General features: G+C 37.0%; 1 protein-coding gene across 5 annotated transcripts in view; it reads right to left on the bottom strand.

The window, feature by feature from the left end:
* Nucleotides 1–23,722, bottom strand: part of Pex3 (peroxisomal biogenesis factor 3) — a 29,722-nt gene extending 6,000 nt beyond the window's left edge. Inside the window, exons 1-10 of one of the 5 annotated variants that reach the window (XM_021656184.2) lie at nt 23,398–23,722; nt 16,825–16,956; nt 13,775–13,856; nt 9,104–9,147; nt 7,562–7,686; nt 7,244–7,310; nt 7,101–7,155; nt 6,130–6,298; nt 2,329–2,399; nt 1,317–1,439 (exon numbers count right to left, since the gene is read on the bottom strand). In XM_021656184.2, the coding sequence (XP_021511859.1) occupies nt 1,317–1,439; nt 2,329–2,399; nt 6,130–6,298; nt 7,101–7,155; nt 7,244–7,310; nt 7,562–7,686; nt 9,104–9,147; nt 13,775–13,856; nt 16,825–16,956; nt 23,398–23,470 (941 nt within the window). In that variant the 5' untranslated portion in view covers nt 23,471–23,722. Of the gene's footprint in view, nt 1–1,316; nt 1,440–2,328; nt 2,400–6,129; nt 6,299–7,100; nt 7,156–7,243; nt 7,311–7,561; nt 7,687–9,103; nt 9,148–13,774; nt 13,857–16,824; nt 16,957–18,475; nt 18,566–19,818; nt 20,530–23,397 lie in introns of those variants that run through there. The other 4 variants (XM_021656185.2, XM_021656186.2, XM_021656187.2 and 1 more) reach the window with 4 other exon arrangements.
* Between the last annotated feature and the right edge of the window lie 12 nt (nt 23,723–23,734).

Raw genomic sequence — 23,734 nt, 5'->3', positions numbered from 1 at the left:
ACACATATATGCATATGCACACACAAATTAATTGTAAGAATTATTTTTTTTTTTTTTGAAGCAGGGTCTTACTATGTATCCTTAGCTGGATTAGAACTATTGCAATTCTGGACCCAACTATTACAAGTCTTTATCACCACTTGGGGAATAACTAGTACTTTGCTAAGTACAGGTTATACTGGAAATTCATTAATAGGAGTATCTTGACTACAGAGAATATATAAGATTTGTCTTCAGCTGATATTTATTTTAAGGTTAGTAACCCTTGCCAGGTGTGGTGGTGCACCCTTGTAATCCCAGCACTTGGGGAGGCAGAGGCAGGCAGGTCTCTGTGAGTTCAAGGGCACCCTGGTCTACAAAGCAAGTCCAGGACAGCCAGTGCTACACAGAGAAACCCTGTCTCAATTAAAAAAAAGCAAACTTTACTACTATGAGCATTCCAAATGCTCCCCATTAATGACAAATTATCCTTTCCTGTACAATAAAGAAGGGTCCTCAAGAACCAGACAAAAATGCCTTGCTAGGCCTATGGTAAGAACTCTATTAGAAACCCCCATCTACATTATATACATGCCAGTTACTGTGTCCTCAACATTTAACAGGTGTTTTCAATTCATCAGCCCTGATTTCATCCTCCACTAGTGTTCAAGAATGACAGAAAACCAAAGGTTCTTAACAGGACGTGATAAAAGCAAGGATCTTCATCCCATAGTGATAGACACAATAAAACCACAATATAACTTCCAACAACACAAGTCTATTATGTAGTAATAGTCAGAACTGACAAACATTACTAATAATTGAACCAAATATGTAGTTCCCAATTCTATAACAACATAACATGAATATATTTAAGCATTTCTAGAAATAATTATTGGGATATAAGTGAAATATGACTATAAGGAATTCATCAAATAAGAGTCTATAAGCCTGGTTATTACCATGATCAGACCACTGAATAAATACAGGACAGTAATGACTACATTATCAGCTTTTTAATTCTAAAGAATTTAAAAAATGGATTTTGACTTAATAAAAAGGTAGCTTTACAATGCAAATACCTCATTGTAGTAGCAAAGGTGTGAGGAGAAAAAAAATGCAAGTTTTATTTTTAAAACCAGAAGTAATTTCTGCCAATGCAGAAGTCTTCATGAGAGAAGACTTAATTGGTTAGAAGAGTTTAATTTGCTGAAAAATCAGGGTACAGTTTATCACCTGAGATTTCTGTTTATCTGGTACAAAAATTTAAACACATTGGAAGCATCACATTTTAAGAGCATGTGTTCATATTATACTGTTTTCATATGGCATTTTACCTGTTTATGGAGTTTCCATGTTGTAGGTCCTGTTCAGTGGGCCGAAAGAATTCTGCCATGTTGTCTAAAAGCCGACTGAAGCCTCTGTTTAAACAGGTATTCAAAACTGTACTAAAATCTGGACTAGATAAAATAGTTAGTATATTATTTTCGAGATTCCCAGTGCACAAAAGCAAACCAAAACAAAACTCAAAAAAACTTAAAACTAACACATTCAATAACTATGTGGTTGCCTTTGAAATCGTTAACATTTCTAGTTACAATCTAGTTTTCATAGCATGAAAAATTGTCTAAATTTATCAAAGTCAGTTTTTCAAAATTAACCATAAAAAAATCAGTTGTATTGTTTAGCTTGACACGATGAGACTAATATGCATTTTGTACAATGTTTTTTTCTAACAGACTGACTTCTCCGTAATAGAATATGTCTCAGCCATAGAATGAAGTTGCAATATCTGGAGGAAAATGGATACAACTGGAGAGAATCATGTTAAATAAATTAAGTCAGTCTTAGGAAGACAAGTAGGCCATTCTTCTCATTTGTGGGTCTTACATTTTAAGTTCATTCATAAAATTATATATGTGTATATATATATGACATCATATATGTCATATATATGACTTTATATATATATGTATAATATAAATATATAATGTTATGAAAAAAGAAGCAAAGCTATATTGGTTGGGGAGAAGGGTGGTAAGGAAGAGGGTATCAAGGAATTGGGGTAATAAAGAAGAACAGATAACAGGGGTAATAAAGGAGCGGGCAGCAAGGAATGGGGGATATACTTGAAATATACAATAAGCTTACATGAAAATGGCATGTAACATATTTTAAAAACAACAATTCTGCTTCCTTCTGCTTTAGATAGAAAATCCTACCTACAGGAGGGGAATAGATTAAAATTTTAATTTTCACATAATATTACATTGAATATTTGCTCAGAAAACAGTAGAAAATGGTCGTATTTACATTAAAAATACAGACATTTATATGCACTATATATACCTTTCCAGCATGTCTCTTGTCTCATTGAGAAGTTTAATAGTGGTAATATCTCTGGGAGAAAGCCCATAAGCCTATAAAATCAGAAAATTATACTTCAGAGTTTCAAATACTATAAAGCCATGAAGAAAGTAATCATATTAAAAACTCAACAGTTTGGAAAGTCTGAATGTCTTTGCTTTGGCAACAACCCAAATTGTCAAATTAAAACAAATAACCTCGGACACCACCACTGCTAGTTCTAGAACTGACGCAGGATGTTCCAACGAGGGGTTAAGGCTTCTCATAATATTTCCTATAAGCACACCTGTTTGTCTATATCCCCCATTTTTATTCATTATTAGCCAGATAGAGCCAAGTAATTGTGGTAATGATACTCGCTTTTTTGCCCAATGCTGGAATGCTAGTAAAGTTAGGTATGCCCTGGTTACTCGCATGCCTCACTGGGTGCCTATGCCCATTGATGCCCCTCACACTATGACTCTCTTCAGACAGAAAAGGGATCTTGGAACTACAGCCACCATTGTTACTACCATCTCATTGACGGCTGTTGGAGCTACCACCAGGGCATTAGCCATGAGTCATACTGGGCAGACTGCTCAGACCCTGAATAATCATTTAGCCAATGTAGCTCATGCCTTAGTTGTACATAAAGGAATTAATGCTCAACAAAAAGGAAGCTTGATGGTGTTCAATCAGAGGATTGACCTCTTGCAGGAGCAAATTGATACCCTATGGCAAATCGCTCAACCTGGCTGTCAATGAAAGTATGCTGGACTTTGTGTCACTAGCATACAACATGAGAATTTTTCCTGTGCTGCAAATCTGTCTAAACAATTGTCGAGCTATATTTTAGGTAATTGGACTGGAGAATTCGATACTACGATGGAGCAGCTGAGAGTGGCCATTGTCACAGTAAATTCTACCAGAGTGGACGCAGGACTAGCCACAGGATTATCAACATGGATTGCTGCAGCCATGAATCATCTGAAGGAATGGGCGGGCATGGGAGTGTTAGCAGGCCTTCTGGTGTTGGTCTCCTTGGTTTGCCTGTGGTATATATGCAAGATTAGAGTCTCACAACAGTGTGATGCAGCCATGATCATTCAGGCCTTTACAGCCATTGAAGCAGGACATTCTCCCCAAGCATGGTTGGATACCATTAAAAGCTAAAATGATACGCTCAGGATGCGAGGCTAAGCACTGCACTCAGGGTCAGCCGCTTTGGACCCAGAGAAGAGCATGTCTGATTGCATGCGGGTTGATGCCCCAGGTCCCGCCTCTGAGAAAAAGGTATCGGACGGTCTGATGCTCTTTGGGTGGATGACACCTAAATGAACATCTGTACAAAGTCCCAATTTATTTCTATTATCAGAGATCAGACCTCTACTCTTGCCTGATGCGTCTAAAACAAAAAGGGGGAACTGTAGAGAGCTGCGGAATGCTATGCCTTAAAGATGGAGCTGGTTTCCGCCTACCACCTTCCCGATGGTGAGTGCTCTCTGTCACGAACAACTCCACATTTGGCTAAGGCCGAGGATCTGGCTTGCTTCCATGTATGTGGACCTATCTGCATTGCCCCCGTGGCACGCCTGGGTTGGCTACCCAGAGGCTATTTAAGCTGTGGGCTGGCTTTCCCCGGGGTCCGAGGATTGTTCAATGTTCCTGAATAAACTGCATTGAAAAAAATAAAATAAAATAAAATAAAATAATATCAAAAAAAAAAACAAATAAACTATATATATTGGCTTATATAAACATGTAGGTAGTACTTAAACATGAATTAAGTCTTTGTAAGACTTAATGTATTTATTTAGTATGTATAGTGTTCTGCCTGCATATACATCTGTATGTCAGAAGAGGGCACCAGATCTCATTATAGATGGTTGTGAGCCACCATTTTGTTGCTGGGAATTGAACTCAGGACCTCTGGAAGAACAGCCCTTGCTCTTAACCTCTGAGCCATCTCTCCAGCCCAAGACTTTTATTTTTTGGTCTGCTTTGGATGTTTCTAGCATCCACAGACAAAGAAAAATAACAGATGTTAAGACTAATAGGGGCCAGAGTGCTGACTCAGTGGGTTAAGAGAACTTGCTCTGCAAGCCTGCCGACCTGGATGCACATCAGCAATGTTCATGTGAAAAGCTAGGTATGGCTATATGTGCCTATAACCCTAGCACTGAGGAGCAGAGACTAGTGGACCTCAGAACTCGCTGGCCAGCTAGCCTAGACAAAATGTCATGCTCCAGGTTCAAGACAGTACAGATCAGAGCAACAGAGAATGTTTGGGCACTGGTACGTTTAGCTACACACTTATATGGATGCTCCACACACCTCCACTGCACACACAGCACAGACCAGCGTGCACCAAACAAAAAGTGCTTCTTTTCTTGCACCACTGAGAAATTTTATTAGGCTATATGAGGTTTTTCTTTTTTCTTTCCTATTTTTCTCCATTTCTTTCTTTTTATTCAAATTATTGTGAGGCTCCAGATGTTCTTTTTACCTTAGTTTTTGTCTTAATATCTTTTCATGATTAAACAAGAAAAAAAAGAAGAAGAAGAAGAAAGGAAGGAAAGCAAAGAAAGAAAAGCTATAGTCCATAAAGGGAGTCTTATGAGTTGAAACATTTAAACTAAACTCGGTAAGGAGAACAGGTGAGACAAAAATTAATAAAAGAGCTAGCTGTGATGGTATACTTGGGTCTCAGGCAGACCAATAAGCTTCCGGCCAGCAAAGAATGGATTCAGTTGAGCTTACAAATAATTATAATATAAAAAAAGCCACTAATTTAAAAATTAGTTATTTAACCTGAATATATGACCAAAACCCTTTGGCATTTGTATTCTTAATGAGAAACTTCTCTAACAACCAATCAGGGTACACTATGGTATAGTGACTATGGTGTGAGGGCAGGCCTGTTTGCTAGAGCTTCCTCAGATTATTGACCAATAGTCACTATTCATTATTTACAAAACATTTTATTTTTAATGTGTGTGTGTGTGTGTGGTGTGTTCTTGTGCATGTAAGTGCAGGTGCTTGAGAAGGCCAGAAAAGAGAAACAGATACGGAGCTGGAGTTCCAAGTGGCTCTGGACTACCTACACTGAATTTAGATCTTTTACAAGATTGGTCACTGCTCTTAAATGCTGAGCCATTTCTTTAGCTTCAACTATTCTTTTTAACTCCTTTTTTTCCTTATAATTTTTTAATTTATAATTACACAATTTCTCCCTTCTCTTGAAAATTTCTTCCAACTCTTCCCATGTGTCCTTCCTGCCTTGTTCCCATTCAAATTCATGGCCTCTTTTCCCCCTTGTTGTTATGTGTGACACATACACATGTAACAATAATTAAAAAAGATGCCATGAATTTAAGCAATTTGAATGTAGCCCTAGTTTCATTAAATTTCAATTCTGTAAAATGTGAAAAATTTTTATCTAGATCCACAAAGCTCTTCATGATCTTGTCCCCAGTATGACGTTCCTCTGTGTTATGTTTGATCTTAAATACTACTTGCCATTCTAACTGTATTTGTCTCTTGAGTTAACAAAATACAATGAACTTGTATTCTCCTTTTTATTCACAACATATATCACAGTGCTTGAAACTAACATGACTCAATAAAAATTTGCTAAATACCCAAGATTATAAATGCTACGATAAATTATATTTATGGTTTTCTATTGTATAAAGCTTTATTTCAATTGGTAAAATACAAGACCCAGATATCTATATTTCAAGAGAGAATAACAAATTTAAAAATATGGAGTTCGAAAATTAGAAGTGGTTATGAATTAAGTACCTGAGCTGCTAATGGTGTTTCCTCATCTGGCATCATGTATTGGCACAGTGAAGACTTGGATACATCTTTGTTAGTCCAAGAAGAAGACCTATGCTGTTCAACAAGAATTCTGATTTCTTTTAGTTTTTGCTCCAAGTCCAAAAGGGACAAAGATTGTTTAAGAGAAATACTAGAGATAGGAAAAAAAAAAAAAAAAAAAAAGAGTCATATGAACTGAAATGACACAACACCCGCCATAGCACTCATTTCCTAATAAGGGCTGAAAGTCATTCCATTTGTTCTAACCTAAAGCTAACCTGAAGCTGCTGGACTGGAATGGTGGGAGCCAGCCACTAGATAAGGACCATTACTACAGAGCCACCGTAAGCCTTCACACAGATTTCACAAGAGAAGCCTGTCATAATTATAAATCTCATTGGTGTAAGGGGCAGGTAGACAGATTTTGGAGACATTTTTTTTCTTAATCTCATGGCTCACATATTTCTAATTTGTTTGGAAATCAATCAATAAACAGTAAAATCTGAAGAATATCCTCCAGTATGAAAAGGCTGACACTGATAAAGTATATCTGTAACAAATACACAGGGTTGGTGTCTCTATCAGATTACAAAGAATTTTACAAATTATTTACCCAGCAAAGTCACTCAATTCACTAGGATAGTTCTATCTTCCATCCCCTTTAGTCTGCAGTACTGAGGTATGAATATAAGACCTCAAGCACGCAAAGCAAATCTCTACATATGCCCACCCTAGACCTTTTTTTTTTTTTTTCCTGTTTTAAATTTGGAGACAGAGTCCACTAAGCTGTCTAGGCAGGCCTTATCTGTCAGGTAAAGATTGAATTTGAGACTCTCCTGCCTCAGCCTCCTGGGTAACTGGGATGACAGAACTGTGCTACCATGATTAGCTCTAACTTTTATTTTATTCACCAGAATCAGGAAGTTAGAAAAGTCAAAGGAAAAATGACATACCTTCCTAAAATCCTCTGTACAGCATGTTTAATGACAGTGACCAATTCTGTCAGGCCTATTAAAGGAAAAATAAAATTAAAAGGAAAACAGGGCCTTGTTCATTGAAAGCTTTCTTCAGTACACACTGCAGACTGGAATCTTACCATCTCCAAGGAGGTGCTGAATACTTGATAGATACTGCTGCTGTACATCTGGGGGAGCAAGAACAGTCTGCACAGAAGAGACATAGAGTTAAGGAAACTTTTAAAGGGAATGAAAGCTTTGTAAGAGAAAACATTCTTAATGTTTCAAAAGTCTACTTTCAAAGACAACAATCATAACGCTACAAATTCAACCATTAATGTAAAAGTCCATTTTTCAGAGCAGATTAACAGGTGAATGTAGTCAGAATAAGTAATATTCAGTTATACTTTGAACCTCTTAAAAGAAAAGCAGTGTACACAGAAGTCTGTTACACTTACAGTGCCATTTTTGCCAACTGTTGCATTATCCAGGTAAATATATCCACCAATTATGTTTAACTGGACTCGCAAAAGAACCACCAGCATACACGTGCTATAGACAGCTACAATACTTCTTGTGAAACCTTCAGAGAGAAAAGAAACCCCTTGGCATTGTTACTAAAACACCAATAAAATGTATAAAATAACCACTATTCCTTTGATACTTTTTAATATGTTGACTTTGGAAAATACAATTGTAAATGGATCAAGCACAAAAATATACCAACTTAAAACACTTCATATTTATTGTGTCTTTTTATAACCTACATAGGATAGTTTATGTCCCCCTCCCTAGCCCTTTGTTTTAGGCAGGGTCTTACTATGTCTCCCAGGTAGGCCTCAAACTCAGGACTCTTTTGTCTCAACCTCCTGAGTGCTGGGATTGCAGGCTGGTATTCATCAAGCTTGACTGGGTATGCTCTCATTTGAAGTACTACCCATAAATATGTATTGGGTGAAAGAATTATGTTAGAAGCTGGGAAGGGAAAGCAATGTATCTCTGGTGGTGAATGCCTGCCTAGTGCTCATGAGGCCTGGGATCCAACTCCAGCATGGGCGAGGGAATGACACAAGGTGAAGTGAGACCCGAGTAAACTGTGTTCTCAGAGCTCAGATGTCCAGAGAGCTCGCTTAGACTTAGAGGCTGCAGCAGGGAAGAACTCCTGCTTTTAGTGACAGGTAAAGGTAAAGACCAGTAGGGATCAGGATAAGCTATAGAGGACAAAGAAACGGGAGGACTTCACCTCCCAGCAGCACACCACAGGGTTTGGGACAGAGAAGGGAGGATGGGTGTCCACTGTTGCCAAAAGGTATGACAAGTTGAAAAAGACCCAGTGGATTAAAAAACACAGAGATTATTTCTGGTTCCTATGAGGACTGCTTGGGAAGAAATGACAGCAGAAACTAAGGTGTAGTATCAACTGAGTAGGAGTGAAGAAATGAAAAAGAGAATTTAGAAATAGTTTATAAGAAAGGGCAACAGCTGAAAAGAAATACAGGACACTCAAGAAATTTAGTCTGTCTCCCAATAGGAGGACTTAGGTATAAGTCAGTAAGTATGTTAGCTAAGATGGATGAAAAAACAGGAAAGCTTGTTGGTATGAAGTTTTGGGACATATATACAAGGTTTAGGAATGTTCTTTGATTCAAATCTTTATCACTAATGAAATATTGTATATAATATCAAATTAAAGTTGGATTTATTCGGATTGGATCAAATACCTTTAAAATACAATATTGAAAATATAACACCTAACATAAGCACATACAGTGTACTACAGTTTTTATACTATATGTTAGAACAACAATATCACTGCCATCATCATCATCACTCACTAAGTACTGTCTAGAAACAGACACTAACCTTCTGCTTTATATTTCTATTTAAACCTGACTATTCTATGTGGTTGGAAGAGAAGAATCATGTACATACTACGGTATAAAAAGTTCCTGTTATAAATAGCTTAAAGCTGTACTGTCACATAGAGTATGCAGGCTTACTTATTATCTTTAGATCTTCCCATATTTCCAGCTTGTTTGAAGGCCTAAAGAAAAAAAAAATCAGAAAATACAAAAATAATAATCAAGTATAACAAACTAAATAGAGCTATATTGCTTTAAAAAATTAAAGCAACACACAAATACTGAAGAAATAAAGTCCACAAGATAACAAAAAAAAAAAAAAGTGTAATTACTTTAAGCAATTCTCTTGATGTATACTACTTTACTAGTATACATTCTTCAAATCCTTTGGCCTCTTTCTGAGCATATACATACACATACCCAAACAGTAAAGGAAGCCAGGAAGAAGCTTCTTCCTTCTGCTTATTATCCTGTATATAACCAAGGAGATCAGGATATATATCCTGAGATCATTGAAAGGTCAATAATACTTTTTTTGTTGCTTTATAGTATCATTATAAGCATATAAATTGACACATATACTTGCTGGGAAACAAACGGAAGGTATTCTCCCTCTTGCTGTTCAAATGACCATTGGAGGGCTACTTTAGTTGGTTTTTAAATCTTTAATTTTTAAAACGGAAAGCTGTTCTGAATTGATCCTGTTCTAAGGCTGATGCATATCTAAACTATCCATTTCTTTCCTGGTGGTGGAAAATCTTGGAGACCACAGCCTTTGATTACAGATGTCCACTGCTTCTGGGCCATGTACTATTTCTAATCATTTTCAGTGAGCTAAGCTGAAGCTATGGCTTGACTTACTGCAGTCTCAGAGGACTGTATATTAAAGTCTTGGTAACCAGGATGATAGGACTAGGAGGCAGTAGGACCTTTAAGTGTTGGAAGCTACTGGGGGGTGGGGGGTCTAGGTTGATAAGGACACGCCTGCCAAGGGATTTGGAGACCTGGACCATCTACTATCATTTTTCTTGCTTCTTGGCCAATAGGTGGCAGCTTGCTCCACTGTGCTTGGCTCACAATTGCCATCAGAATCCCAGTGCAACATGTCTGCCTGATCTAAACTGCAAACTTCAAAATTACAAAACAAAATAACCCCTTTGCTGGCCTTTTAGTAGAAGGGAAAACAGACTAACAAGCTGTTAGAGATGTATATATTACTTATATGCTCACATTTAAAAATAAGCTATACCACAAACTTATACTGATAGTTTAGTTTAAAGCCAGCATTATAGGATTTTAGTTCATCTTTGTTGATCTTATATGTTATTTAACTTTGCCCACACTAGAAATCAGTGAAAACAACATAGTTATTAGTCTGCTTCACCCTTCAGTTCAAGCATAGTAGTCTTAAAATAGTCCTGTAATATTTAAAAGGGGTTACAGCTTTTAAATCCTATGTATAAGGAGTATTTATTCCACTAATTAAGTTTCTGATTTAGCCAGGCATGGTGGCGCACACCTTTGATCCCAGCGCTTGGGAGGCAGAGGCAGGCGGATCTCTGAGTTCAAGGCCAGCCTGGTCTAAAAAGCAAGTTCTAGGACAGCCAGGACTACACATACAATTCATTTATTTTACTATAAATATTTTACTATAAATATTTAAAAGTGATAACTTTTAACAATTAAATATGGTTTTATAATTACATAAACTATCTACACAGCTATAAAGCCAAATTGATATAATCTTGTATATTGAACATCATGTTTCCCTATTCATGGATGATTTAAATATGCTGTCCCCTCTGTTGTATTAGCATGTATGTATTATTCAATATATTAAAAGCTGTTCCTTAAATAAATGCAGACATACTATAGAAGTTTTAATTACTAAGAAATAAGGTAGCAATGTATCCAGGAGATTAGTACATAGTAGCACAAGGCATTACTCATTTAAAAACATACTTATGGGCCAGCAAAATGCTTCAGTGGGTGTTAAGTGCCTATTGCTAAGTTTGATGATCTTGAACTCATTCTCAGGACCAACATGGTGAAAGGAAAGAGCCAACCCCAGAAAATTACCCAACTACTTTCACACACAAAATAAATAAATACAACAAATCCCTCCCCCCATAAAAAGAGGGTGGCGTGGTGGTGGTGGCAAAGGCAGAGAGGCAGGCTAGTCTCTGTGAGTTCAAGGCCAGCCTGGTCTACAGAGTGAGTTCCAGGACAGCCAGGACTACACCCAGAAAAAGAATAAAAAACACAAATAAATAAATACAGTGCACTAAAAATAAAAATAATACAAAGTATTTTAAGTGCAGTGTAGTAATGGACTGTGTGAATGCACTATGTAGACATAACGCAGTGCTTTCCAGAGCACCTGTGTTAAAGGATAAGTATTAAAGGATTAAGCATTTTTTGCTATTTTCAATTTGTCATATTTTTATAAAATATAATAAATATTATTTACTAGAACACAACAAAGATACAAAATACAGGCCAATCACCCTTATTATAAAGAGGCATAAATATGTGTTTCAGTGAGAAACTGAGTTACGGGGTTAGAGAGATGGCTCAAAGATTAAGAGAACATGCTCTTCCGGAGTGGCTGAAGCTGGCTCCTGGCCCCTCGGGGTGGCTCACATTGCCTGTAACTGCAGCCGCACTGATGCCTTTGCATTGGTACTCATGTGCACACATATGTAATTAAGTAATAAAATAAAATTTCAGGGTTATGATTACACTAAAGCTGAGCTGTTATTACAAGATAGGCAGGCCTTAGTAGAAACAATCTGTAAAAGGAACTGAAGCATGGGAACTGAAACTGTACTCGCTACACCTTGTGCCACGTGGAGAACTCTGGAGGGTGAGAACAGAGTGAGCAACCCAGGAAGCACTCTGTACTGACAGTCATCATAATCAGACTGCACCAGACTGCACAAGTTGGTACAGGATCACAAAATAAAGAAAATAAAAACACACATAATAGGAAATTCTGGTTTCAAATCATTTAGGACAGGCAAAGTACTACCCATGTAGATTCTCTTCAAAGGAGTCTTCAAGTGACATCTACACCAAGTTGAAGACAAGTTGAAGACTATTTAGTGTCACTAAAATAAGTATTTACCTAAAGCTTAGGTCAAAGTTTGCCAAGTACTCTGCTGCTTGTGATGAGGGCGTTTAAGATTCTTGGCCAGATACCCAATGATGGTGCTTTATTGCTATCCTGCACCTGCCAAGACAAGGCTATCAGATCATTTGTTTATCCCTCATCAGTTATGAACAAATGAATTTTTAAAAAAAGGCAACTTGCTCGGCAGGTTATATGAGAGCAGAGTTGACTGGATTCTAACATAAAGGCAATCATCAAGCTGTAGATCTTGTTATTCTGTACTATACAAATGCTTTTCAAATGGACACCTTCAAATTGCAAAAAAGTAAGTACAAAGCAAAAGAAAAGAGGGACAATAACAAAGCTATGTAAATATGAGCAGTGAGTGAGAAGAACCACAACTCATCTTAAAGTCTGGAATTTCAGAAATTTACCTTCTTGTGTATTGAGTATTTTGCAACATCTTTGTCTAAACTCCCATTTCCTCCTTTAATGTTTGTTTTACCATGGAATTAACATGTTTTGAATTGTACTATGTTTAACCCATTTCCCCCTCTGGCTGTCAATTCACTGCCTTAAAATTAAAGATATTTTATTAGGTTTTGATTTGTCTGTTTCCTGGTGTTGCGAATGAGTATGTTAAGTGCAGGCTCTATCACGGCACATCCAAGCCCTATCTTAACTAGTGAGAAAACTTTGTAGGCTTGAGAGGTTTGCTAAGGAGGAGGAAAGCCACCATGTTCAACCTGTTTGAGTACGAAGTTTCTGTTTGCAAAATGCAGATGATAACATCTGCCTCACAAAGATATGTGATAACTGCACGAGAGCATGCATGTGTGGAAGGTGCCTAGCACCAGGGTTGCCACAGATCCTGGAAACAGTGATTCTTTCCCTCTTGCCACTCGAGGCTTATTACAGTAAAGCAGACATTTCAGTAAAACCCCATGACCAAGATTAATGGTCTTCTGGGTTTGTTCCTTATCTGTCTCTCTCTTCTCTTTCTTCTTTCCCTTCCTCTCCCTCCTTTTTCTTTTCTCCCTCCCTCTCTCCTTCCAGCCATAAAATTTACATAGTGTAACCACCACTGCCCATATTTTGCTCATCAAAAGAAGCAGCCATTTGCTTTTACTAGTCTCCTTAAACTAACACGGAATCATACTAATTTCCAATGCCAATGTGCTCGCCGAACACCACACATGAGGTCAATATGTGGGCAGTGCTTTCTGACCTGCCATGATAATTTATCAGTATTACACGTTCATATTATATTTGTATACCATTTTGTCATTTACTTATAATTTTAGGTGCCTTATCTAAAACACTCTCCCACATTGCTAGCACTCTGAGAAGTACAATATTGAGCATAATTTTATTAGCCTTACATTTCTGGTGTAGAGTTATATTCTAATAAGTAAACTGCTGGATAATGTAAAAATGAAAAAAATATTCATATATAGACAAAATACATATTATTGTCCCATATGACATGTATATATAAAATACCTCTATACAAAATACATATAGTTTATATAAAATTGAATATGGAATGTGATATATGCAATTATATTTTAAACTAAGACTATGTATTTTAAGTTTTATTTAAAAAATAAGGAAACAAGTATGTATTGAAAGTATTTAGTTTTTTCTATAAACTTTGATTGCATTCTAATATGCCAAAGAACATAACATGCTTTTACCTGTTTTTCAACAAAGCTGTTAGACTCTCAGAATTCAGTTGCTGCATTAAGGCCTCTCTCAGTGTTGGCAGCATGGACAGCACTGTATCACAAACAGAAAATAAAGATAGTCACAAATGGCATGAACACATTCATTTATATCTTCATATTGTTTTAGGTTATATAATAACAGTAGCAACTAGCAAGAGTTGAGAACTGTCCACGGTAGAGAATTCCAATTATTATTATTAATTACATAAACAATTACATGCTAATAAACTATGCATTTGCTTGTTACCACACAATAATGATTATTATATTATAATCAGAGCAATTTAAACAAGAACACGCAGAAGACAGGGTGGAAGGAATTGTTCCCACCTCTTAACAGTGAGGCTCCTTACACTATGGCTTATGGATAACGGCTTTTCCTTATTTTCTCTGCTCTCCAAAATTTTCAATGCAAACTTATTTCTGATATAACAAAAATGACCAAAGCCAATATTTTTATGGTTATCAACTTCTGTCTCATATTTCTAACTCTAGAAAAATATTATTTATTAAATACTACAAGACCATGTTTTATTATAAAAGACACAAAAGTGCATTCATCTAAGCTCTGAGTGATCCCAGGTTTCAGTTTGTATTTTACTAATGGCTGTGGCATTATCTATCACTCTCAGGAATATGAAGATAAGAGGAGGTATAGTATTCTATGGGGAAAGTGTGCATCTGTAATGACAGTGCATGGGCATGGTATACAAGGCACATACCTAAACATAGTAAAGGCAATATACAGCAAGCCTATAGCCAACATCAAACTCAATGGAGAGAAACTGAAATCAATCCCACTGAAATCAGGGACAAGACAAGGCTGCCCACTCTCTCCATACCTCTTCAACATAGTACTTGAAGTCCTAGCCAGAGCAATAAGACAACTAAAGGAGATCAAGGGGATAGAAAATCCTGTTCCTGAACCTTCTACAGAGGGCTTCTGAAAGCCAGAAGAAGAAAACAGGAAACAACCTAGGAACCTACCACAGAGGGCCTCTGAAAGCCTCTGCCCTGCAGACTATCAAAGCAGATGCTGAGCCTGATGGCCAACTGTTGGGCAGAGTGAATGGAATTTTATGTAAGAACTGGGAAATAGTAAGAGCTGGAGAGGACAGGGTCTCCACAAGGAGAGCAACAGAACAAGAAAATTTGAACACAGGGAACTTCCCAGAGACTCATACTCCAACCAAGGACTATTCATGGTCATAACCTAGAACCCCTGCACAGATGTAGCCCATGGCAGTTCAGTGTCCAAGTGGGTTACATAGTAATGTGAAGAGGGACTGCCTCTGACATAATCTGATTGGCCTGCTCTTTGACCACCTCCCCCTGACGGGGGAGCAGCCTTACCAGGCCACAGAAGAGGACAAAGCAGCCACTTTTGATGAGAACTGATAGACTAAGATCAGAAAGGAGAGGAGAACCTCCCGTATCAGTGGACTTGGGGAGGGGCATGCATGCAGAAAGGGGAGGGAGGGTGGATCGACAGGGGAGGAGGGAGGGGCTTATGGGGGGATACAAAATGAATAAAGTGTAATTAATAAAAAATTATAAAAAAAAATAAAATCCTGTTTCTTAATGTAATAGTTGAACATCCTCAGATTTTAGACCTGATTCTTCGTGTTACTAAGGAAAAAGTGCAGGTTACCTTACAAAGAAAAAGCAAGGCCCCACCTTACATCCACCTCTGAAGTAAGTCATTTTACAGGAAGAGCTGAGGTTTAAGCTCATAATACAATCACACTACAAACTAGAGTGGATCAGCCTCTCCCTAGAGCCTCTGTCGTCCTCGCTGTGCACATGCCCATGCCCATGCACTGTCATTACAGATGCTGTTTCTGACTGGGATTTCACAGAATACAGGCATCCACCTGGGTCTGGTTACTTCAAATATAAAACTCACACATAGCTGAGAGCTAACGTTAAAGATGCTGCCAGACTTTATAAACTCTATTCTTTTTGATCTTAGCTTCTCCATCTGTAAAATGAGGTAAATGACCTAGTAATAAAGTTCTTTCAAGTCTAGAGAAAAATTCTACTTGTAAAGCTGAACAGGAGACACTTAGCTTTGTAAATTCCTTCTAAATTAAGTATCCCTGAAAGAAATGTAGGGGTAAAAGAAGCGTTAAACAGAGAAAACAAGAGGCTTGGCATAGATCTGAGAACTATTTTTCAAGCCATTTTACTATTTTTACACCAGTTAGAACCTAACTCCTTGTTCTCATCAAACATGAGCAGGCTGATTGCATTGTGGCTTTTTCCCAGGAGGCTTTTGGCTCTGGTAGTTACATTACTGCCATTAATTAAGTGATTGAGCAGACGCTGTTGTGTAATACTTGCATCCTACAGTGTCCTGCTGTAATGTAACAGACTCTTTGCTGTGACCTACAGGGCCATGTGGTCAGGCCTATCTCCACACTTCATTTCCTAGCACTCCCTCATTCCTCTCTAGCTGTGTGCTCTTTCTCTCATGCTATAAGCATCATGTTCTCATGTCAGGCTCTCTGTATCTGTGAGGCTTTTCTGCACATGCCATCTGAGCAGAGGCTTGAGCCTCTGAGCACACTCTCCACAGGGAGTCCACTCCTCACAGCTTTACTTTCCGTACTGGACCCACCATGACCAATGTTCCATATTTGCTGCTTGTCATCTTTTCACCAGAACATCTGCCTGAGCTCAGGGGACCTTACTGTGTTTACTGTTTACTCTACCAGTGGCAGGCACTGCGAATATCTGCTCACTGAATAAATAAAGAGTATTTATAATTTTAAAAATTCACTTAACTTTCTGTACATATGATCATGACTTTTGATTGATAGACAATAAAATAAATAAATAAAATAAAACATAAAAAAAAAAGAAAAAAAATTCACATTAAATTATGTATCTCTGTTAACAGGACTATTGGGTAGGTTTAACATTCTTTGCCTTTTCCATAAACTGGAGCCTGATAATAAGTGAACTAATACAAACCAACAAACACGTTCACACATAAATACATATATGTCTCTGCTTACCTGTCATATTGCAAGTCCTCTGGTTACTTTCAAAATGGTACTGTCGTCGAGCTTGGGCAATGTATTCTGCAGCTTCTTTTTCTTGTATTTCTCTAATTTTTTTCTGTCCATATTTTCCGAGAATATATACTCCTAGAATTATTTAAAAAAAAAAAGTAGTGTATTTCTAGAGTACTAAAAATTCCAACCAATATTTAAGCATGATTAAATTATAAGGTTTATATTAGGGATAAGCTGACAATTATAGCTTCTAAAATATCTTTATTAAAGAATTAAAAGAGAAAAGGAGATTATAGTTTTTATTTATCTATCTACTTATTCATTTATTTTTACATATATACAATGTATTTTAATATAGCCAGTAATAAAAGAGTTATTGGCAGACAAGAAGAAGAAAGGCATTAAATTTATAATGTCTGGCAGCATCTTTAGTAGTTAACTGGAGATATTATAAACATCTAGCAACAGAGAATTATTTAAATAAATTATGATCTGTTCATATAATGTTATCTTATGTAGCTATTAAAAACCACATTGCTAAATAGTTAATGACTCCAGGAAATATCAACCTTATACTATTGGATGATAAAATAACATCCAGGAAGTTTGTATTTTAATGGAGTAGATAAACAGAAAAGTACACAGGTTTAACTCCTAAAGTAAAATAAACTGAGAATTGTGATTTCCTGCTTTTGTTTGCTTTTCTATATTTTCTATGTTTTCCTCAATGAACACATAATTTAAAATCTCTATAATAAAAGATTTTTTTTTAATGAAAGAAAGGTATATATTCAGAAAGACACAAGTTTATTACCCACATATTGGAAAAAACCTCAAGGGGAAAAAAAAGAGTATAATTTACATCATCTAAAAACTCCTAACTCAACTGAAAAAGGGAGCAAGAAGACAGCATCATAACACAACAGTACAAATACAGCAGTCATGTGGTCTTTAGCACACTTAAGCATAGATGTTATAATAAAAATGCGTACATTTTTTTGTCACTTCTAGGGTGAGTGGCCATCAGTTTTCTCAGCTGGGAATATGATGAACACTCCAGTGTTAAAATGTTATGAAGATACACTGGCACTCTTATCCCCTTCTTTATTTTGGACAATTCCACATACGTATACAATGCACTGAAATCACAGTCACCACTACACCTATTACCCAGTTTTATTTCCCTCCCACTTCTGCTAATCCACCCATTTTTCTCAAGCAGTTCCCTGTACCAGATGGTTTGTTTTAACCAACCAACTCTGATAAGCATCTAATATTTTGCTAAGTAGTACAATGAATATCAGAACTGGGTTTTCACAGAATAAATCAGGAAGTGTTCAAGACACTTGAGAAGCTGAAACATTTTAGCACCATTTCTCCTTAGGGAGGACTTAACTTGGAACCCAGAAAAGTCTTCCGAGTCAAACAAGTTACAGCAATGGTAGTGTTGCTTTGTTTCAGGTACATGGTTTTGTCATAGTGCCAAAGAACAGAATTCAAAAAGCTTATAGAACAGCCTTTGCTACTGTTCTGTCTTTATTTGCTAATAAATGGCTACATGTGCCAGAACTTGGTTTCATTAAACCTGGCAGCAAGGGTACAGGGGACCCTTGCTCACTTATCTCCATTGCCTGTGACTCACACTACCTACCTAAAAGGCCTCAAGAATTACGTATAACCTAAGTAGCTGGATTTGGTCCATTTCCCACAAGCAAGGAAAGGTAGCCATCAGGAACTGCAAAGCAAACACATCCTAAGTTATTTTCATTAAGATGGATGTTGTAAATGATCTAAGATATTACCTATCCTTAGACAGTTCCATAAAATTGTGTGCTAAATAGGAAGAGTATATGGTTATTGCTACTATGCATATAAATACATGCATTATAATTAAGCCTGAAAAGCAAACAGAAATTGATAAAAGCTGTTCCACAGCCGCCTTTTCTGTAACATCACACAGTATAGCCACAATACCATTAGAATAAGAGAGACATGTGACTCAGGCCCATAATTCCATTTGAAGCAGGAGGATCACCATTTTGAGGGTAGGGTAGCCTAGGATGTACTGTGAGAACCTATTCCCCTTCCCTCTTTTCAAAAGTCCCAAGAAAATGAAGAAACTGACTTATATTTATCAAAGTGACCCTCCAACAGGCAATTCTGGTGCAATTAGTTCTGATGTACTATTCGTATCTTATCTCCGTAACATATTACTCAAAGTTACACAGTGATCACTATCTCTCAAGTTGTGCTGTAAAATGAATCATCACTTGGTAAGTGCAGTTTATTCTTGCTAAAGCTAAAAAGAAAAATGATTTATTATGGGTTGAATTGTGTCCACTCTCTTCTTAAGCCACAAACTGGCATAGTCAAGGCCTAGCACCTTAGAATGTGAGATCAATGGGCCTCAAACCAACATGACCAGTGTCCTGATAAAAAGATGAAATTCAGACACAGGTATGCACAGAAAAGACCATAAGTCCCTAGAAGCTCTCTGTGGCTTTATAGTAGTAAGTATTCAGGTGCAGAAGACAGTGTGAAAACAAGATGATTGTCTTGCACAGCCTGGTACAGATCCCTTACAAGTACCAGAAGGGACAGACATGTATTATAATACATGTTGATCATGTATTATTAACATCAAAATTGTGAGATAAACTTCAGTTTCTCAAAGTACTCAGTTTGTAGGTCTTTATTATGGAAGCACTAGAAAAGTCACACATGAAATTAGGCTTACATACCAGATCCATTGATTTTCTTTAGTTAGCACTAATATTCTTAGTCAAGTAGTTCACTTAGGATCCCACATACAAAACTAACAAACTGACTTTTTCCAATGTTTCTCTAGGAAATACTAAGGAAAGAAAAACTATCATTAGCTAAGACAGAATGCTCAGGGATCTCTGTGCTTCCCCGGCAGCCTGACTCTTGAACTAGAAAACAGCAGTGCTGATGGCTCCCATGCCAGCAGCAGAGGTACAGCAAGCGACTTACTCCTTCAGGATGGACATCATTTCCATGTGGAAAGTTGAACAGTTTTAAATTTCCTCTGTAGCTATAACGTTGTTTATTAGCAATGAAAATATCTACTAAATACCAAAAAAAATATTAAGTGAAAATGTTTTGATGTTTCCTTTTACAGCCAATAAAGCAAAATGTCTTTTAGTCTTCATATATATCATTTGTTTTAAAACCATTTTTTAGTCTTGTCTTCCAGGATAAAAATTCCTACAATACAACTATTTTCAATAACAATTTCAAAATAATGAATCAACATTGCTTCCAATCAGGCAGATCCCTAAGTTTTGAATCTATTTCCATTTTCTTTTCAGTGAGGCCACTGCTGCATGTACCACATGGTGATATCTCCAATCCAGTACTGAGACATTCTGTAAATGTATTCACATCCGAAGAAGCAGAATCTGAAGGATAAGAGTCTATATTTTTCTGAAGCACTTTAAATGGTTTTTGTCCACAGTAAAGACTGAGAATAACAATATACTCAGGATCCTGTCCATACTGCACACAATGGCCCAGTAAGGAAGGCTTGTCACACTTCGTACTGCTTTGTTTACTTCTATCCATGCTTTCAGACTATAGGATGAGCTCCCCAAAGCCAGAAATGGTGTCTTATTTCTTGTATATTCAGAGTTCAGCATAGTTAGACTAGGCCTTCTTCTTGTTCAAATGTTGAATGAATAAATGACAAAAAAAAAACAAAAACAAAAGAAGTTAAAAATTACAAGGCTTAAGATCTAATTCAGTGTTCTGTGCTAACACAAAACAAAACAAACAAAAATAGAACCAAGAAAGACAATAAGTATGAATCTGGCTCCTCTGTTCCTTCTTTTGTGCAATGGTTTTCAGAGTATGGTCTGGGCATCCCTGGAGTTGGTTTAGGGATCTGTGAAGTCCACACGATTTCTGTCATACTAAAATGTTGTCACTGAATAAACTGTAATTAATATAAAAAAATGAAAGTTAAAATTAAAAACAAATTTCACCCTCAAAAAAAAATGTTGTCACTGGCATTCTCCATTCTTCCTGAGTATACTGTAGAGGATTTTAGAAGCTGATTCATGGGTAGTGACACACATGACTGACTACGGAAGGGATGAGAATTTCTTCAGTTAAGGCAAACTAAATAGCTTTTTAATTATAAGATAATGGCATTCTTCTCATTAATTTCTCAAAATGTTTTGTAAATATTTAATAGTTTTATTGTTGTTATCTTAAATGAGCTAACAAATACTTTTAAAATCCCTTGGTTTTAACTTCAAACTGCTAGGTAGAACTTAGGAGGCTGTGGGGAGTCCTTAATTTCCCATGAAACAGTTTTGAGAACCACTACTCTCGTCTGGTCTCAAATGGTCAATCTGCATCAACGGACATGACGAAATCACCATCCAAAATGCAGGAAAATAGAAATTCTGACTTTAGAAGCCACTCAACTCAAAGTTCTGCTTGGTTGTGGTTTTCCAGCAATAAATATCTAACTTTTGATCATGGATAATAGCACCCTATTCAGCTTTCAAGTCTGTCAAAATGTGCCACTCCTCTTATGAAATCCTTACCCTCATTTTATAAAACTTCATATTGCTTCATATCAATATGCTCTGTATTCAATCCTTTCATGGTCTTTTAATAGTATTTTACTTATTTCTTCATTCATAAAACATCAAAGAATCCACAAAAGCAGAGTGGTAGAGTATGGAATGACAATATGCACTGGGATCTAACACACCTGAGGTTGCGTTCTTACTTCCTTGTTTCTCTATTTAAAAATAGACTCTAGTTTCTACATTTAAAAATGGCTTAACAGTAACTATCCTGCTATCATTCCCATTGGCTGGAATGAGCTTACTATGGTGTTCAACATATAGTCTCTAACAAATGTAGGTGATTAAAAATCTGTAAATTGTACCTGTTCAATCATACTATCCCCAGTAGTACAATCACTTACAAATATTCCATAAATTAAAATGTAATATAGGAATTTTCTTATAATACAGAAAAATATAAACTCTTTACAAATCAGAACTAGGTTGTTCAACTATTTTTTTTCTATTTTGCTAAAAACTAGCGTTTCTATTATATGCCTCTGAATCTCTTTTTCCAGCCCTCTTTTTGTTTCTTTTTTGAGACAGGGTCTCAGTTTGAAGCTCTGGCTGTTCTGGAACTCACTATGTAGACCACACCTCCAATTCACTGAGATCTGCCTGCCTCTGCCTCCAAGTGCTGGGAGGCACCCAGCTTTTTTTTTTTTTCCTTCTTAATCTGCAATTACAAAGCTTTTCATAAAGTTTCAAAAGAAAACCTATCACTATATCCATACACTCTTTAGTATTTCCTATGATTATTTCTGATCTGCCATTACGTATTTCATAAACCTTAAGGGTTAGGCTCTCCCATCTGAAATTGCTAGGGACAATTTTCTTTCCCTGGGTAAAGCAAAAAAATGTATTTATATGTCTTCCATGACACAGACATCTTTATTTTCCACATATGTATTCTGTAGTATTGGCACAATGCAAATATATTACTGGAGGTAATATAAAACACATTATATTTATAAAGTATTTCTCAAAGGTGATTATCAATCATTATTCATTTGTGATATACCTCAGAGATACACAGGATATGGCTATTACCTTATCAATGACCTAATATTTTAGGTCATTTTATAACATATATTTTAAGATAAGAGGATATTTTAGGATTAGAGGATAGTGATAACCTTTCTTAACTCAAGTTTAAAAAAATTTTTTAAAGTTCCCAAGTTTCCTTTTTGTTGTTGTTTAAAAGACTCTTCTTAAAATCCCAGATTTCCGAACTGAGTGTTGTTTTACCAGGATCAAGGGTTTAAAGCAGAGTGAGGTGTGTGTGTGTTACCTGAGATACAGCGTAGTGGGCAAGCACTCAACCACAAAGCCACGTACGATTCTAGCATAGATGTTTTCATCTTATCTGATTCTAACTCTCCTCTCAGCCACTGAACTCAACTATATCACCAAAATGGGCAATGCCTACAACCTTGACAGTCCTGACAACACTGCAGAATAACCCAATCCTAAGAACTGTGTTGGTGCAGAATTTGTAGGTTTTAAATTGCAGAATAGAATATCGTATTCCCCCCATTTTTCTAGTGTATATCTTACAGCAAGCTGCTGTTTTCAATTTAACTTTAAACACTATCTCAAAGTGCACACTTAATCTAACTGCCCTAGAATATTTCGAAACTCCTATGAAAGGTTGAAAGCTAGAGTACTGGAGTTGCCAAAAAGATGAAGAAATATAATAGGAAAGAAAAAAATTGGAAGGTAAATGTCTCTATACAAGGATAGTGTTTTGAAAAGAAACTTCATTGGGGTAGGTTCCTGAAGGCCGGTGAGGGAAAAAGGAGCAAAGGGCACAGAGAGGGGAGATAAAAGAACCTCAGAGGTTCTCATTTGAAGGTTGAGACAATCGCTTCCACATATGCTGGACTAGGTTCAGTGGGCCTTGCTTGTTTTAGAAGGCACCTCTGTTACTCCTTTGTGCCAACGTCCCCTTCCAAAACATGTTGTCACTCACCTCCAAGGACTGTGCCCAGGAAGATGCATTTCTTTTTGTGACGTTTCAGAAAATTCCACATTGATCTCAGCATCTTCAGACCCTGGGTGTGTGTGGGTTGCCTAGGGGAGAGGGGCTGGCTCACCAGGAAACCGTGTCTTCGTCAATCTGGGCCAGACCTCCGGCAGAAACACTGTGGTCGTGCTAGGTGCTCTCCAGAAACAACCAACGCTTCTTTGCGCAGAGGCTGTCGCCAGAGCGGAGGAAGGGGGCGTGGACTAGAGAGGAGCAGCAGTGCTTTCCGTCCCCCACGCCGCTTACTGGGCCTTGGATGCGTGGGTCCGTCCACAAACAGCTC

This window comes from Meriones unguiculatus, chromosome 3 (assembly GCF_030254825.1).
Source record: "Meriones unguiculatus strain TT.TT164.6M chromosome 3, Bangor_MerUng_6.1, whole genome shotgun sequence".
Lineage (NCBI taxonomy): Eukaryota > Metazoa > Chordata > Mammalia > Rodentia > Muridae > Meriones > Meriones unguiculatus.
The sequence above is the reverse complement of the archived record's forward strand: the minus strand, read 5'-3'. Positions and strand labels throughout refer to the sequence as shown.